The 18,324-nt window shown below is 46.5% G+C and overlaps 1 protein-coding gene across 1 annotated transcript in view; it reads right to left on the bottom strand.

The window, feature by feature from the left end:
- Positions 1–18,324, bottom strand: part of SGSM1 (small G protein signaling modulator 1) — an 86,126-nt gene that overhangs the window by 27,412 nt on the left and 40,390 nt on the right. The window contains exons 10-16 of the mRNA XM_003789831.3: positions 15,594–15,661; positions 14,261–14,424; positions 13,796–13,928; positions 8,193–8,357; positions 6,181–6,319; positions 3,857–3,921; positions 1,191–1,336 (exon numbers count right to left, since the gene is read on the bottom strand). Coding sequence (XP_003789879.1) covers positions 1,191–1,336; positions 3,857–3,921; positions 6,181–6,319; positions 8,193–8,357; positions 13,796–13,928; positions 14,261–14,424; positions 15,594–15,661 — 880 coding nt within the window. The remainder of the gene's footprint in view (positions 1–1,190; positions 1,337–3,856; positions 3,922–6,180; positions 6,320–8,192; positions 8,358–13,795; positions 13,929–14,260; positions 14,425–15,593; positions 15,662–18,324) is intronic.

Below are 18,324 nucleotides of genomic sequence, written 5' to 3'. Positions count from 1 at the left end.
TCCTATGAATAAACATAGGAAATATTCAGAAGTGTCTACACCAAACTGAGGATCAGAGGATCATTCATTCAAAGGATCCAAACTAGAGGGATGAACGTGAAAGACAGCATTTTAAATTTTATTTTAATTTTATACACCTGCATTCTTCATTCTTGGAATTGTTACAATAAGTAGGTATTACTCCTATAATTTTTAAAAAACCCAACTCTTTCTGGCAAAAAGAAAAATAATTTTTCTGTTTGCCCAGGTTTGGAATCTGATTTGTCTTTACCACTAAATCCAGTGGCATCCCAGAACAGAATAGCACCTTCCCTCAAGGTGTGGAAGTCAGCCTGGCCCAGGGGCTCACCAGCTTAGCCCTCCTCAGTCCTTGGGTGGGAAGGTGCACGGAAACTGGGCCACTAGACTGACTCAGTGTGAAGGAAACAGGTACCTCCTTCTAAAGTGGGTTCTACCTTCCTGCTAGGCATAGAAGGTACTTTTCTAATAAAGGTTTCGGTGGCTAAATACATTCAAGGGAATAGTCCACATCCTCTCTCTCATGCCCCCAATTTCTTAAGGGTGGCAAGGATATTTGCATAGCCAAGGCTCTGAGAAGTCCTGCAGAATACAGATAACGGTTTAACTTCATTTGCCAAACTATTTGTCTATGAAACTTTTTTAAACATCAACATTTCTCTTCCAGAAATATTTGTATTCTAATAAAAAAATCTTAGAAAGCATTCCAGGTGAACTATCTGGGCCCAAGACAGAGACGGGACAAAGACTTTAGAACAGTGGTGGAAGGGTTTTCTTGGTTTAGCTTCTTCCCTCTAACTTAGCTATTTTAGGTAGTTTGGACTAGGCTATAAATTCCTTCCTAGCTGGGGTCATGTCTCAGCATTTTGTACAGGGCTGAGCATACAGCTGATGCTTAAAAACAAATGCTTAGTGACCAATTCATTCTTTACTCCCAGGTGAGCATATATGTTTTCCATTCCCTCAATCTTTACCCTAGAGGAGCAAAAGTGAGCTGTGGGTCTTAAAACTATCAGGAAGAGGAAGGGAGTTTCAGTTTGTCTATGCAGAATACAAGCATGGCTACTTGAGCCCCCACAAGCAGGTGGAATTTTTTCTTAGGTAATAAGGTAACAAGATGACCTTCCCTGCAGCCTTGGCACCATTGCAGGCCAACCTCAGTTAAGCCTTACTGTGCTGTCCTGAAGGTACTGCTCCCAAATCCCGGCCGTCAGCCCCTGTCCAGCATCATAGGGCAAGTCTGGAGACACGATCATGTGATTGACCAGGGCTGACAGGTGGGTCCTCACCGTGGACAAGTGTCTGCAGTAGGCAAGCCCTGTCAGGGGAGGGAAGGAAAGTGTCATCATCTACCATCTGATACCACCTTGTCTCATGAAGTCTCCAGGGTCTGTCCTATTCCCCATCTTACTGAACTCCCATAATTCTCATCATCTCCTCGCCTTTTCCAGACAAGGAAGGTGAGGCCCACAGGGGGACTGTCACTCACTGACTTGACTGTTTATTAGCTCTGTTACCCTAGGGAAGTCTGATCTCCTTTCTTAGTCTTTGTCCAGGTGTGCCACTCTCCTCTGCTGGAAGCCAAAGCATTTAATTAATGGGCTGCAGTCAGAGAAGGGGCAGGAAGGAAGGGGGTCTGTGACTCCGCAGGCTCACTGTGGCTCTGTCTGTTTTCAGTCCATAGAAAGAAAGAGAATGTGAGATATGGTTGAATGCCATCCAAATTGCATCTGGGTGGGTATACATCTCAATGAAAGGAAATCAATGTATCAAAGAAGTATCTGCACTCCCACATATATCACAGCGCTATTCACAAAGCCAACATAGAGAATCAACCAAAGTGTCCACTAACAGATGAATGGATAAAGAAAATGTGGTACATATACACAATGGAATACTATTCAGCCATTAAAAAGGAATGGAATCCATCATTTGAAGCAACATGGATGGAACTGGCAATAAGCCAGGCACAAAAAGACAAATTCTTCATGTTTTCACTTATATGTGGGAGCGCCTCCTTGTAGAAGGAGAGAGTACAGTGGTGGTTGCCAGAGCCTGGGAAGACAAGTTGGTTCATGGGTATAAAAATATAGTTAGATAGAAGGAATAAGTTCTCAAATTTGATAGTACAGTAGAGAAATTACAGTTAACAAAAATTTACTGTATTTTTCAAAAGAGTGCAGAAGAGAAGAATTGCAATGTCCCAACACAAAAGATAAATGTTTAAGGTAAGGGATATCACAATTACCCAGACTTGGTCAATACACATTGCATACCTATAAAAATAACACAAGTGCCCCCAAATGTGTACAATTACAATCTATAAAACTGTTACAAAAAGACTCCCACTCAAATTGCAGGTGGATAAGAAAGAGCCCAGCAAGGAAGTAACTGGGGAAATGCTGAAGGAACTTAGTTTGCTTTCAGAGATGGCCCTGTCCCCTTAAAGGAATACCTGACAATGTGACACCCCTTGTCTGTTCCACTCTGATCCCCTGGAGGGGGCTGGGCAAAGTGCTTAGTACATGGGAAGGACTGAGCAAATGCCAGCCAGTGCTGTTGGCTCTGATCATGCCCCTTCCTTCTGTCCCTTTCTTCCCCATTCCCAGAGAGAATTCTGGACCTTCTGGAAACTGAGGACCCAGCTTGAAAAACTTCTTGATAATATTCACAGAGCATGCATGACATACCAAGGAACTGTCCTCAGACTTTGCAGAACATATTTAATGCTCACCACAACCCTATGAAGCAGGGACCATTATTATCTCCAGCTGAGGCATGGACTGGTTATGGCCCTTGCACAAGTCACTTTGCTGGAAAGTATGGAGTTGGGATTTGGAACCAGGACACCGGGCTCCATAACCTGGGCTCTCAACCACTGTGAGGGATGAGCCAGATTATCCAATGACATCCGTTCCAGAGCCATTTCAACCCCCACCCCTTCCTCCAGGAAGATCTTCAAATTGGGTACAAGAAATACTTGCCCAGTACCTGTTCCATGCTAAGCCAAGCACCGGGATGAGTAGCAAATGAATCGGCAAAACTCCATCCTAGCGGAGCTTTCGCTCTACCTGCCTTTGCAGGCACCTGGGCAAGTGACCTGCACTGCTATTTCATAGACCCATGTAAGTTGTATTAAGACTTTCCTAGAATTCCTAAAAATACACACATTTTATCTCTCCCATGGAAGCTGTGAAGCTGGGGTAAATAAAACATGATGAGAATCAATATAGCAGAGAAGAAAACAACAAAGCTTTTGGAGTCAGGCAGGCCAGGGTTTGAATCCCCAGCTCTGCTGCCTCATAGCTGTCACTATGCTGCTCTGTGCCTTGGTTTCCTCATCTTGTTAAATGAGAATAATCAGAATAGCTGTATTATGAAATTAAGTTTTAAAGTTTTAGGAAGAGATCAGACTACCTTACTCTTCTGCCTCTGCCCATAGGAGAAGGGAGCTGAAATTTATTGAGCACCCATGACATGCAATATTAGGTATTTGGGGCTTTATATGATACATGCTTCTCATTTAATCCTGAAAACAAACCCTCCAACGTGGGCCCTAGGGATGGAATGGTGATTAAACCAAGTTTCTGTTCCCCAGGTATTCCTCTGTTCGCTGCTCTCTCTTGGGATCCAGGGACACAATTTATCTCCAATCTGTAGATGAGAAAACTGAGGCTCAGAGAGAGGTTAACACAACTTCACAGAAATCAGATAACTATGAAATAAAGGAGCAGAGGTTCAAACTCCAGAGCTCACTTCCCCTGATATTGCTGGCATATAACAGGCACTCAATAACTGCTCCTCAGAGACCACACTGGCAATGAAGGTCTATACGTACATCCATAGAAGGCTCTGGAAAGGATCTGGTACTTCATGTTGTCACAGAGAAGTTTCAGGGGAGCCCTGCAGGTGGAGAGAAAGATGCTTTGAATAGATCCAAACACAGCCCAGTTTTCTGGTGAGGAGCAGAACTCAAGAGCGTAGGTTAAAACCAGCCTGTTAGGGGGAGTGGAGAGAGAGCTGCCATCATATTATTTCTACCCATATAGCATCAATGTCCCTTCTTCTATCAGTGCTCCAATTTTCCTTTCAGGAATCAACTTCTCCATAACTCTGTCCTTATGCTTCAGATGGAGATGACTCTACCTGGACAGGGCCCAGGTTGGGGTCATAGTGATTGGGTCAGAGATGATCATGTGATCCAACCCAGGGCAATTAGATCAGCCCTGGGACTTTTATTGGAACTACTAGCAAACAGACACACTTTCTCTCTCTCCCTCTTTTTTTTTTGTCTGAGTCTCTAAGCCAGGGGGATATAGGGCAGTGGCTGCTGGGAGCCATCTTTGCCATTGCATAGGAAGGGCCCACCTGAGAATGAAACCATCACAGAGGCAAGCAAAGCCAAGAGTTAAACATACAGAAAGATTCCTATGGGGAGCACCTGGATCCAGCCATGCCTGAAGCCACTGTGCCTCTGAACTTCTCAGTTACATCAACAAATTTTCTTTTTTACTTCAACCAGTTTGAAGTGGATTTCTGTCACTTGCAGAAAGAGTTCTGACTTCTAGAGTGACCCAGGTGAACCAAAGTGAGCCAAACTGGGATTCAGAGTCTGGCTGTTTGCAAAGTAGGTGATGCCTCCAAGCTTCTCCTTGCATGGGAATCTTGGTGGGGGAGGGCTTTTTTTTTTTTTTTTTGGCTGAAAGAAAAGAGAGGAGCAAGACTCCACCATTGTTGAACAAAGATTTCTGGAAGAAGCACTGTGCATTCTTGTAGAGGACAGAATGGAATAATATCTGGGGACACCCAGAAAAATCTAGGGAGTCCCGTGGGGGAAGAGTAGCTGAAGTCCAATTATACACATGGAGGCATTAACCAATAAAATGTCTCACTTTGGTCCTCAGGTCAGTGAGGCTCCGACTTGCTCAGGTTACATAAGATGGGATCACACTGGCAACTGTTCCACAGAGAACTTGGCTCTCCACAAGACGGTGAGCTCCCTGTCACTCCAGGTGTGTAAGCGGATGCCATAACAAGGGGCAGCATTTCTCACTGGTCCTTGGATCACCATCCCAAGATTTACTTGGGGTTTCATCAAAATGTAGATTCCTGGGCTCCACACAGACTTACTCAATCATGACTGGTGGGAAGTTGCCCAGGATCTGATATGTTTTGATCTCCTCTGGTAAAGTTTGGGAATCTCTGGTTCTATCATCACTTCTCAAACTGAAAGCATGTACATGATCTTGGGATCATGTTAAATACAGATTGGTTCACTGACCACACACTGTGGAGCCAGGGGTTACATGACTTCAAAAATGTGATGTCAGCTCCCACCCCTTACATGAAGACTGGACCACCCATGGGGCCAGAAACCAAAGCATTCCATTCTCCCAGGCCAGGCCAGGAATTGGCTGAATAGCTTCAAAGAGACAAAAACTCTATCAGCAAACAAAGAGAGTTGAGCTTGAGATTTAACTTTATATAATAAAGCAGTAAGTGCCACTTAGTGACTATTTCTCTGTGCCAGGCACCACATTCTGGCTGCTTTAAACCATTATGTGATTTGGTCCTTACAGTAGCCATGTAAAGTGAGCATTAGAATATCCATTTTTATGGAGATGCAATCTGAGATGAATGTGGTTGGCATCAAGTAATATTTCTGGTATTCTTCTAGCTTCTGGGTATATGGTAGGGCTGTGCTTCCTGGCCCCTGGTGCGTGGGGCAAATGGGTTGTGAGCAGAAATGGCATGTGCTGCTTTTAAGTGGAGCATTTATTGTTGGTTCAGGTCCTGCCAGAGCTATAGTTCCTTCTGTCACTGTGATTGGCATTATTCAAGATGGTAGTCTGCCCTTTAGCGTGGAGAAAGCAAAACCCCTAGCTGACCCATTATAGACACAGAGCATGCCTGATATGTAAAGCTTTGTTGTAAAAATCCACCAGGATGCTTTGTTACCACAGCATAACCTTGTTTATCCTAACTGATACACATATGTCAACTCCAATAGCTAGGACTTCACAAACTTAGCATTGAACACAGATCTGGCTGATTCCATAGCCTATGTCCACTCCTCTGAATTCAGTGTAGGAGAAGAAAGTATGTCCACTAGTGCTTGGAAATCCTTCAGCTCCCTCCATCTATAGCTTGAGACCCTCATACCTTTCATGGTTGCAGCCATTGGTTGAACTGCCTTCAGCTGAGCCACTCTGTGAACAGGATGAACAGGAGGATTTCCGGGGGCTGGGTTGCCACAGGGATGGGAGGTTGCTTACTGAGACTTCCATCAGATCCTGGGGCACTGTGGTGGACAGAAGAAAGGGCAGAGGAAGAGCCCTGGTTAAGCCTATGTAGATCACAGAAAGCTCACTCCAAAGCAAGCCGTTTACTCCCAGGCTAGCATAGGGATAGAGAAAGATCCCCAAATGTGGCAACAGGAAATAACAACCCCAATCAGCATTTAACCCTGATCCTTCAGCCTCCCTGATCCAATGAAAGCCATCACCAAAATCTGACGGCTCAGCAGACGGGGCAGAGAGGATGACAGGCAAAGAGAAAAAGAGAGAGATGAACCAAGAAAACAGGTCCAATCCCAGAACGGCAGCCTAGCCTTGCCATGTTGTCATTTAGTCATGCTCATAGGATGGTGTAGGAAGGAAGGGGAGCCTACTGGGTGCTGCTGGGGAAGGCTAATGGTCTAGAATCCCCAGACACAGACTTCATGGGAGCTTCTAGTGGTGGGATTGAAGGGGGCTGGACTCAATAGACAAGGAAGGGGATCCAAGGGCAAGAGAATAATAGAGTCCCCTCTGACAAGGAAGAGGGCACCCACACTGTCCATGGTCCTGAGCCACAGAGCTGCTGCACCAAGCAGGTCTCAGATTGGCAACTCCCCTAGAATCACACTGGGTGCTTATTAAAGAGCCATAAGCCCATCCTATACCTGGCCTCCTAAACTAAGACCTCCTGGAGACAGAGTCCTCAAATCTCTATTTTTAAAACAATTTTGACACAGCAGTCATGTTGGAGAGACCCTGATCTCCTAACTCTTGGATGCTGGTGATTTCTGACCACCTGCTCCAAAGATACAGCACTCATACTTTCCCTTATTTTATTTTTCTTTCCCAGATTCATGAAAACGTCAGTATCTGCAAAACCACATGACAAATGTGTATTATACATGTAACAGGGGGACACATGCATTATAAATTCTATAGTCAACTGCCTGGCCTTTTGGCAGCTCTAGACAGGTGCAAAAGTTTTATTTTCTCTAGGGCAGGGCCCTTTTTCTGTAAAGGGCCAGGTAGTAAACATTTTAGGGTTTGTAAGCTACTGGTCTCTATCACCACCACTCAATGCTACTCTTGTAGTGTAAAAGTAGCCATGAACAAATATAAATAAATAAGCATGGATATGTGCCAATAAAACTTTATACATAAATACGGAAATGTGAATTTCATGTCATTTTCACATGTCAAAAAATAATCTTCTTTTGATTTTATTTGATCATTTGCAAATTTAAAAGTCATTCTTAGCTCATGGGCTATACAGAAAATAAGTCTAGATTGGGCCCGGGGGCCTTAATTTTCTAATCCTTGTTCTAGGTAATTAAGAGAGGTGCACATTTTCCCATATATCATGCACTTCAAGTACAATTGGTAATGCCCTTCCTCCTCCTTTGGGCTCCAAGGGGTGGGGGAGTCGTGGACCTGGCCTCTCAGGTCATCAGAACTCAGCAGCTGACTGGGGTCAGCCCCTCCCCACAGACAGAATACAAAGCTGCCTACAGAATGTCATTCTTGTGGCCACCAAACATAGCTTCTCACACTATTCTTCTCCATGCATATTCACCCATGAGTAACCAAGAAAGACCAGTGTGCCCCTGTCAAATATTTGAGAAAAATATCCCTAGTTCTTAGCCAATCTCAGGCAAGTATTGATCAGTTCAGCTCAGATGTGGCAACCATATTGGCACTCCAGCCCTCACACACATGCAGGCATTACTAATAGATCCCTTTGCAGTAAAGCCCACAATACTCCAAGCTGCCTTATGCAGGGTGGAGGCTGAACAGTGGGAGGGCATCACTTTAAATCCTGCAGGACCATCACTCAAATGACAACATGGCAGAGGTGGCTGGCACCCAGCCCAGAAAAGAGGGGAGCCTGAACATTACTGGGGGGCTGCTCCTTCAGGCCTGGTGTGGGGAGGGTGGCATCCCATCTGGCTCGTGCCCACCGACTCCCCCTGGCCATCACCAGCATAGACTGGCCTACAGGAACCATCATCCAGGCAGGGCCCACGGAGACAGTGGAGGTGCTGCCCAAGAGGTCCGGGGCAACTTGAGACACAAAACAAAAAGAACTAGTGAGATGGGAGGTCTGAGATGGGCAGGACACCACGACAGCTGGAAAATCCAATTCCCAGAGGCTCCAACCCTTCCCTCCCCGACCCTGGTCTACACAGCTCCCACATATATTGTCTATGATCTGGAGAAGAAAGAATGCTGAATAAAATGCCTACTGTGTGCTGGGTGCTGGGCTAGGCAGCTGACCTTATCATTAGTGACCCTGCAAGGGATGCCTTTATAGAATGCATTGTCCCATTTTATAGAAGAAACTGAGGCTCAGAACGATAACGTAACCACCCAAGCCCCACCAGGTAGTAACCAGCATATCTGGGCATTTTTAACTGAAGTCCCTCTTCATTTTCCACTAAAAACAGCTGTTACTTACTGAGTGCGGATACTATCATCATCTAACCGTAAAGACTAGGAATCAGAGGCACAAAGAATTTAAGCAACGTACCCAGACCACCCAGCTAACAAGTGGTGAAGCCAAGATTCCACCCCACAGGACTTGGCTCTGACATCCTGCTCATCTCATTACTTCAAATGTTTTCCCATAGGCCCTTACAGATATACCATCTGTTCACAATCGGGGCAATTTTGGCAACATCTGGAGATACTTTTGGTTGTCACAACTTGGGGATTAACTAGATGCTACTGGCATCTAGTGACTGAATCTAGGCCCTTCAATGCACAAAACTAACCCTCCCCCCCACACACAGAATTTTTCAGCACCAAGTACCCATAGTGCTGAGGCTCAGAAACTCTGCACTAGACCAGCACTCTGCAATAGCAACCAAGTAAAAAAAATCTTTCTAATAGCCACATTAAAAAGGTAAAAAGAGGGCAGCACCTGCGGCTCAAAGGACTAGGGTGCTGGCCCCATAAGCCAGAGGTGGCAGGTTCAAACCTAGCCCAGCCAAAACTGCAAAAAAAAAAGGTAAAAAGAAACAGGTGAAATTGACTCCAACAATACATCTTGTTCAGTATCTCCTGAATGTTATCATTTTTACACATCATCAATATAAACTTAGTAATGAGATATTTTACATTCTTTTTTCCTTTCAGACACAGTCTTTAAAATCTGGGATGTATTTTGCACTTCCAGGACATCTGATTTGTACCAGCAGCTGCATTTCACTTGCTTGGTGGCCACATGTAGCTCGTGGTTGCCATACCAGACAACGCAGAAACATTCTGAGCAACAGAATAATCTGAAAATGCCCTTATCTGACTGTGAACCTGTCTAAATGTTTTAGAACTATCTTCAGTGCACAAAGAGGCAAACAACCAAGTGGTGACAGGGGTGATAAGATACTGAAAAGGAGGTTTAGAACCATCCATAGCCAAATGTTCCCATCTACAAGGTAGAACTCTTTTTTGTTGTTTTTGTTTTTGAGACAGAGCCTTAAGCTGTTCCCCTGGGTAGAATGCTGTGACATCACAGCTTATAGCAACCTCCAACTCCTGGGCTCAAGCAAGTCTCCTGCTTCTGCCTCCCAAGTAGCTGGGACCACAGGTGCCTGCTATAATGCCTGGCTATTTTTTGGTTGCAGCCATCATTGTGGTCTGGCAGGCCCAAGCTAGATTCGAACCCACTAGCCCAGGCATATGTGGCTGGTGCCTTAGCCACTTGAGCCACAAGCACTGAGCCAAGGTAGAACTCTTTTTTTACTTAAGGCAGGCATCTGCAAATGTTTTCCTGTGAAAGTAATTCTACAGATAACTGCTTGGCCTTTTGGTTTTGTGGGCCATATCATCTCCATCACAATTATTCACCTCTGCTGCTGTGGCAGCCACAGATCATATGTAAACAAATGGATGTGGCTGTGTTCCAATAAAACTTTATTTACAAAAACAAGCAAATGGGCCAAATTTGTTCCCGTGGGAAGGGGCTTGTTGACTTCTCATTTAGGTACTACTCCAGAAAGGACATCCTAATTCTCACAGAGGAAAGTCACGAGATAGTTGTTTTGGAGTGCCATGGCATCAGCGTAGCTCATAGCAACCTCAGATTCTTGGACTCAGGTCATCCTCTTGCCTCAGACTCCCACATAGCTGGGACTACAGGTGCCCACCACAATGCCATGCTAGTTTTCTATTTTTAGCAGAGACAGGGTCTCCCTCTTGCTCAGGCTGGTCTCAAACTCCTGAGATCAAGTGATCCATGCCCCTTGGCTTCTTAGAATGCTAAGATTATAGTCATGAGCCACTGCCTGGCTAAAATAGTTGTTATTGATAACCCTGTATTGCTCAGGTCCCTGAGAAATCAGACAATGGGGTTGGGCTGGATCTGCTATTGAGGAAGAAGGTGGTAAAATCACAATGTCCTCTCCCCTACCAATCAAAGCAGCATGCATGGAATGGTGATTAGAGACAGGCTCTGGAGCCAAATCACCTGTGTTCAAGTCCCAGCTGTGCTAAGAATTAGATGTGTGACCCTGGACCAGTTGTTTAACTTTTCTGTTCCTCAACTTCCTCCTCTGCTGTAAAGGAGACGGTGAAGACAGTGGTACCTGTCTAAGGTAGGATTCTGGCAGGGATGAATTGGATTGAGGCATGAACAGAGTACAGATGTGGGCCTGCCACATAGCAGTGCTCAAGACGTGATACTTACCATTGCTCACTGAGCATCTGCCAAGCATCAGGCCCCAGACCAGGTAAATGTTTTGTGAATGATCACCCTGACTCCCCAGAATACAATCCTGGTGGGGAGTGCTGTTATCTCCATTGTATAGACAAGGAAATGAGACCTGAAGAGGACGAGTCACTTCACCAAACTGCAGTGGCAGATCTGAACACAGAGATGTGTTCTTTTCTCTAAATCAGTGGTTCTCAATCAGGTATAATTTTGTCACCCTCTCCCAGCAGACACTAGGCAATGTCTAGAGACATTTCTGGCTGTCACAACTTTAAGGGAGGTGGGTTTGCTACTTGGCATCTAGTGGCTCAGGCCAGAGATGCTTCTCAACATCCTACAATACATAGGACCCTAAAACAAAGAATTATTCCAACTAACATGTCAGCAGTGCTAAGACTGAGTAGTCATGTTTTTTTTTTTTTTTTTTTTTTTTTTTTTTTTTTTGTAGAGACAGAGTCTCACTTTTTCGCCCTCGGTAGAGTGCAGCGGAGTCGCTCCTGCAACCTCCAACTCCTGGGCTTAGGCAATTCTTCTGCCTCAGCCTCCCAAGTAGCTGGGACTACAGGCGCCCGCCACAACACCCGGCTATTTTTTGTTGCAGTTTGGCCGGGGCTGGGTTTGAACCCACCACCCTCGGTATATGGGGCCGGCGCCTTACTCACTGAGCCACAGGCGCCTCCCGAGTAGTCATGTTTTTAAACAAACTGATCAGACTGGGCAAGGCAGCTCATGTCTGTGATCCCAGCACTTTGGGAGGCCAAGGTGGGAGGACTGCTTGAGATCAGGAGTTCAAGGCTGCAGAGAGCTATGATTGCACCACTGCACTCCAGTCTGGACAACAGAGGAAGAACCTCTCTCTAAATAAATAAATAAATACACTGATTTAGTTGTCATTTCCTCCAAGACAGACAAAGACTCAGTGCAAATAGTCAATTTGGGAGGTCTTCCCATGAAGCTTTGGTAGAAGACAGGTGAAGAGAGACAGAGAAGCAAAGGCAGAGGGTACAGCTGGGACAACTGTTCTTCATCTCCTGGGGGAACCTCTAGGGGACTGTGGACGACACGCATTTCAAAGTTTGTGCTCCCCAGGAGTGAGGGAGCTGGGGTATTTTACTCCTATCAGTCTCTGAGGGCCACTCCTGGGAGGCATTGAATTCCTGACACTTACAGTATGCCCCACTCCTGAGCAGAAGGGACCTTAGTAGCCAAACAGATCCCTCAGACAAAGAGACACTGAGGCAGGGAGCTGGCAGCTGAACAGCACACACAAAATGGGAAGTGCCAAGGTGTGGGTGGGCACAGCCAGCATCTGCTCTGCTGCCCTCCATCAAGCTACAAGAGGAAAATGTGGATATTTCCTCAAATAAATAAAACACCCAGCACCCAGCCTGGCTCCCAGCAGGAGCCTACTAATTACTTAGTGGATGAGAACCCATGCAAAGAAGGTTCCTGGGAAGGCAGCCACAAGGGATGTGGTGCTCTCTGATTAAGCAGTTCTCAAGTGGGACACAGGAACTAATGTCAATCTTCATGGCAGTGGGAAGCCCAGGTTGTTGGGAAATAAAACTGAAGCCAGCTCTGCACCCAGGGAGACTTCACCATTACGAATGGAGCCATTTCAGCTTAGACTGAGTACATGGAATGCTTGGTTTTCCATTCTTGTGATACTTTGTACAATGTAGGGGTAAATAGCACACTTACTGGGTGAAAGTTGCAACCATAACTTGGACTTTACCTGACAAATGCAGAGTGTAACCTAATCATATGTACAGTAAATTAATCCGAAATCAAAACTAAAAACAAATGGAGCCATTTCAGCCTTGGGGCTGGAACAGCTTTGGTTCTGTGGTGAGGGCAGGAGTGCTCTGGGTGGGAAGGGACATGGTAAGGAATATTTCAGGACATCTCTGTAGCACTTAAGGGATACCAACCTTGCTGGGAGGACAATCTGCTCTCAAGAGAGCCTCTCACTGCCCAGCACGTGGCCACTTAAGCAAAGGGAGGCTCAGAGCTATTATCCATGGAAGGAGAGTAACAGGCTGCTGAGGGTTAAATAAAATGAGGTTAACAGAAAAACTGATTGTTTAACACACATCCATACGGTGCTTAATAAATGCCAGCCTCCTTCCCAGTACTTTTCGAATATTAATTCATTGAATGCTCACAGCTGCCCCATGAGAATGATGATCTTAATATAACAGTAAGTTTCCATTAGCTACACACCTATATCACAACGATCACCACACACACTGACACAGATTATCATCTCATGTGCTACTGCCTGGGGCTTTGCTTGCCCTCCACTGTTCTAACTGGCACTTATCGAGGGCCCACTGTGTGCAGAGCCCATTATGCTGAAGTGAAATATGTATTTGCAACCACAAAAACTTTATAATTAAGCAGCTGATATTTGAGCATTCTCCATGTGCCCAATACCTCACCTCATTTAATTGTCAGGATAGCCCTATGAAATACGTGCTCTGATTGTCCCCCATTTTACAGATGAGGAAACTGAGGCACAGAGGGGCAAAGTGACTTGCCCAAGCTCAGCCAGGATTCCAGAGCCCTGCCACTGCCACTCCCTCATGTCACCTCCCACCTTGTGGCATTTTTTATTAGCCAAGTAGACAGTGGTTATTTGTTCTTATTTGGGGGGGATCCAAGGCTGCCAAGATACTGACTTCCTGACTGCAGGTGCTCCTGCTGGCCCCAGAATCCAGACCTCTTGTCTAGTCATTTTTAGGATCAGTCAGCAGGTGGATCCTGGGGGCCCTGGGACAGAGCAGCTTACCAAATTCAGACTGCATGCCAGGATAGATGATCCGGAACACATAATCTGTGGCCTCATCATCTTCCTTGTCTGAAGATGTGGACTCAGCAGAACCTTGAGGGCTTCGCTTGCGCAGCTTAGGGAACACTTTGCCCTGAAAGAACATCCCAGTACAAGGTCCTTGGGACACACAACCTCTAGGGGACTGTGGGTGACATGCATTTCAGAGTTTGCACTCCTAAGGGGTGAGGGAACTGGGGTATTTATACTCCCATCAGCCTCAGAGGGCCACTCCTAGGAGGCACTGAATCTCTGACACTTCTAATATGCCCCACTCCTGGGCCAAAGGGACCTACAACCTGCATTCCCCAGGATATCAGTGATGAGTGCATGAACCCACAAAGCCACACTGAGAACCCACAGGAAAGAGGAACCAATTCTCATGACAGCCCCACCCCAGCCCTCTGGGCCCCCATGATCACTCACCTTCTCACGCTGGGACCACAGCGGTGGGTCCAGCTGCCCGTGCGGGAGCAGCCCGTTCTCTAGGCACGAGAGAAACTGCAGGAGGTGCCCACCCTTGGGGAAGCGGAAGGGTGGCCTCTGGATCCCATCCTGGCTGACCAGCACCACCGTCCCACCGCTGTCGACTGCCACCACAACCAGCCAGAGAAGACCCAGTGGGAGGTCACTATGAGGTGTGGTGATGGGACCTTCCCTACAAACACATCCCACTTTGGGGACCAAGCAGGAACCAGGGCCCTGCTATGAGGCGCCAGGGAAGGCTTGGGCAGATTTTACCCTGCTGTTCTGAGTGGTCCCTCTCATCTGACCTACTACCCATCCCTGACAGGTTAACTATGGGACAAGGTCAACAAGAATGTGGCTGACCTCCCTAAAGATAGCCACCATAGGAAAAATATGTCCCCAAACACTCTATCCATCTCAAAACTCCTCTAGAAATCCACCTGACAGCTTTTTATATGCAGGGCTTTAGCCTTACCCCTTCTTGGAACAGTAATTGACTCTGGGTAGCATATATTTAGCACTTACTTTATATGAGCACAGAACGTTAAAGGCACTGTCCTATTGTGATACTACCAATATTCTTCAGAGGCATATCTATTATTGCCTATTTTATACATGAGGAAACCAAATCTCAGAGAGGCTAAGCAACTTCCCGAAGGTCACACAGCTGATCAGTGGCAGAGCCTGGATCTGACCCCAGGTCTGCCTCATTAACCCACAGTGGCTTAACCCACTGTGTTGTGTGCTTTGGTGAAGCACAGACCATTTGCTTTTCTAAAGTAGGATGGCCCTCTGCTTGTTCTGGTTGCCCCTTTTCCAGCTTTAAAGGAGTGTTATGGTTTTTGGTCCCAGATCTTCAGAGCACTGACTTTGGAGTCACAAAGACAGGGCTCAAGTTCAGGCTCTGAAGCTTATTGGTTGTGTGCCTTTGTACCAAGCTGCTTCCTCACTTCTAAAGTGGGAATGATGTCACCCCATCACTGGGTCATTGTGACAAATAAAAGCCATATGAATACTTAGAACTATGCTTGGCACCTTTTAAGTGCTCAGTAAGTGTCAGCAGCTAACGTCACAGGTGTGATGCTCAGCCCTTAACATTCATCAATTGATCTTCACAACAAACCCCTGAGAAGGTGCTGTTATAACCTCCATTTTACAGACAGAGAAACTGAGGCTCAGAGAGGTGATCACTTGTCTGAGGTTGCACAGGGAATACGGAATGCCCACAGGTAGAGACAGGAAGGGGAACCAAAGGGAATGCCCAGCCCCCTGCTGTCTCCACAGTCCCTACCTTGCTGGTGGCAGTGTAGGTAGACAATCTCCTCCAAGCGGATGGTCATGGCATAGTCCCAGTAGACGCTAAAAGGGGAGGGAGTGTCAGGCTCATAGGATGCCTGCCCACCTCACCCATAGGCTCCTCCACCCTTCTCACCAGAATGCACCCAGGCCCAACATCTGCGTCCCAGCCTTCCCAGACCCTGTCCCACCTTCTTCTGGTCCCAGCACTCCAATTTTCCAAGGGACGCAATCTCCCCTACTCCTAGTCCAGATGGCTAAGGTGAGGCTGACACCTCCCACTCTCCCCTCTAGGACTCCAGGACTCCACTGGACCCAGGCCTGGCCACAGTGCTCAGTGCAAGGATGACTGTGTGACCCAAGCATTGCCCAAGAGACTCAACTCTCAGAATTGTCTTAGAATGATTGGGAAAAATTTGCTCCACTCCACCTGGGAAGTTGTGGTAAGGACAGAAGTCTTGTCACAGGTGAAAGGTACCACAGTCTGAAAATGACACCAACAGAGAGGAAGACAGAGCTGAAAGACGGGAAAGGAGCAGGTCCCCACCACCTGAACCCTTGGATCCAGAGATGCGGGAAGCCACCGCCCAGGGATTTTTCAATTCACATGAGACAGTGTTTGAGTCAGCCCGAGTTTGTTTTTCTATAACTGACACCTAAGAATGTGACTAAGTCACACCCTAACTCCAGGCCACTGTGTGTTCATGGACAGGAGTTAGAATAGCTATTTGATAGCCTTGACTCCATAGCTCACAGCAGTGTGACTTGAGGGGTTCTTGGAGGCTCCATCCGTGGGGGACTACAACAACACCCAGCCCAGAGTGTCGCTGTGAGGTTTATATGGAATCCTGTATTTGAAAGGATCAGCAAGGACCTGATACTTTAAAAAGTGCATGCTTGGGAAATGGTCCCTGTGATGATTTACTGAAGTGTTTCTACTACCCCCAAACCTGTTGCTGTCCTGAAACAAATTGCTTTTCCTATCAGAACACAATGGAGGAGGATGCCAGCATAGGATTTTGGGCTTTGCGGCAGTCACCGAAATGCACCATTCAGATGCCCTCCAGGAGACCTTGCTACTGGGAGCAGACAGAGGCCACCCCTGTGGGTTTACTGTAGGTTTCCACTAAGGATGCTCCCAGCCGGGACAGAGCACAAAGAGCCAGCTGCTGTGGGATAAGGGGCTTCTCCAGCAGTCAACAATCCATTGGAGACCCTCAGTTGGTTTGGCCAAACATTCTTAGATCTGGGCTGTGTCTGTCATCCACCTAGTCTTCCTTCTTTCCCCTTCTCCCTCCCTGCATGGAGGGCAGAGGGCTCTCACTGTCCACTCCTGCCTGTCTCTTACCCTGCACAGGTGCATTCCCAAGAAACCTCTGCTCATCTAATCCTGTCTTGGCTTCTGCTTCTTTAGAGGATGCAATCTAACACAGGCTTCTAGGGCAGACAATGCTCAAAAACCCACTTCCCTCACCTACCTTGATCCAGTCCCTACTGCTTTCTGGGCCTCAGTTTCCCTTGCTATTAAATGAGGAAGTTGAAACAAAAACTTTGAAGCCCTTCCCACCCTGGTCTGTACCAGAACCAGTCTCAGCAGGGTTCATAGAAGAGAATGTCCTTTGAGGATAGTCATGTGCACTTGAGTAGCCACCTCTTTCAGGCCTCTCACATGCCCAGTCTAGCCAGTGCATCCTGCCCTGGACTCCCACAGTGCCACATGCCTGTCACACAGAATTGCAACTGTTTGATTTTCTTCTCTGATGCCCCAAATGGGACGAGTATCTGGAGAAGGGCTCTGTTTTGGTCACTTCTCCATAATGCTTGGAGAATATTTAGTGTGCATGCAGAGCACTGGAAATGCCCATTGAGGAAAGCTACTCTCCAGTCACCAGCAGTCACTGGCAAGCAGGAGTGCTGTGGCCAATAGTCCCTTGGGACTCAGGACAGGGAGCCCTCTCCAGGTGCCAGGCACCCTGCTAAGTAACATACATGCATTTTTGCTCACACAAATCCTCCCCACATGCCTATTCAGAGGTTCCACTATGCCATCCCCATTTTACAGATGAATAAACTGAGGCTCAGAGAAATGATGTTGATTCTCTGAGGCCACTCTGCTGGGAAGGAACAAAGGCAGAATTTCTGGTTTTAACACCTTGACAGAGGTGTCACTCGCTGGAAGTGTACAATTTGATGGGTTTGATGAGTAAATTTATAGGCTTGGGCAACCATCTCTGCAAGCCAGTTTTAGAACATTTCCATCACCCCCAAAATGTCCCTCTTGCCTGTCTGTGGTCAAGTCCCCATTCCCACCTTAGGCAACTACTAATCTGCTTTCTGACTACAGCTTTGCCTTTTCTGGACATTTCATCGAGATGGAACCATATATGTGACCTTTTGTGGCTAGCTTCTTTCACTTAGCGTCATGTTCTCCAAGTCCATCCATGTTGTTACGTGTACACGTACCAGTACTTCCTTTTGATTGACAAATATTAGCAATATTCTGTTGCAATGACCACATTCTGCTTATCTATTCTTCAGCTCATGGACATTTGGGTTCTTTCCATTTTGGGGGCTAATATGAACCATGTTGTTAGGAACATTAAGTGTAAGTTAAGTTTTCATTTCTTTTGGGTCGATCCTTAGCAGTGGAATTGCTGGGTCACATGATAAGAATATGTTACAATAAACTGCCAATGTGGTTTGTAAATTGATTGTCCCAGTAGCAG

Source organism: Otolemur garnettii, unplaced genomic scaffold (assembly GCF_000181295.1).
Source record: "Otolemur garnettii isolate 467f Iridium unplaced genomic scaffold, OtoGar3 scaffold00038, whole genome shotgun sequence".
NCBI lineage: Eukaryota > Metazoa > Chordata > Mammalia > Primates > Galagidae > Otolemur > Otolemur garnettii.
The sequence above is the reverse complement of the archived record's forward strand: the minus strand, read 5'-3'. Positions and strand labels throughout refer to the sequence as shown.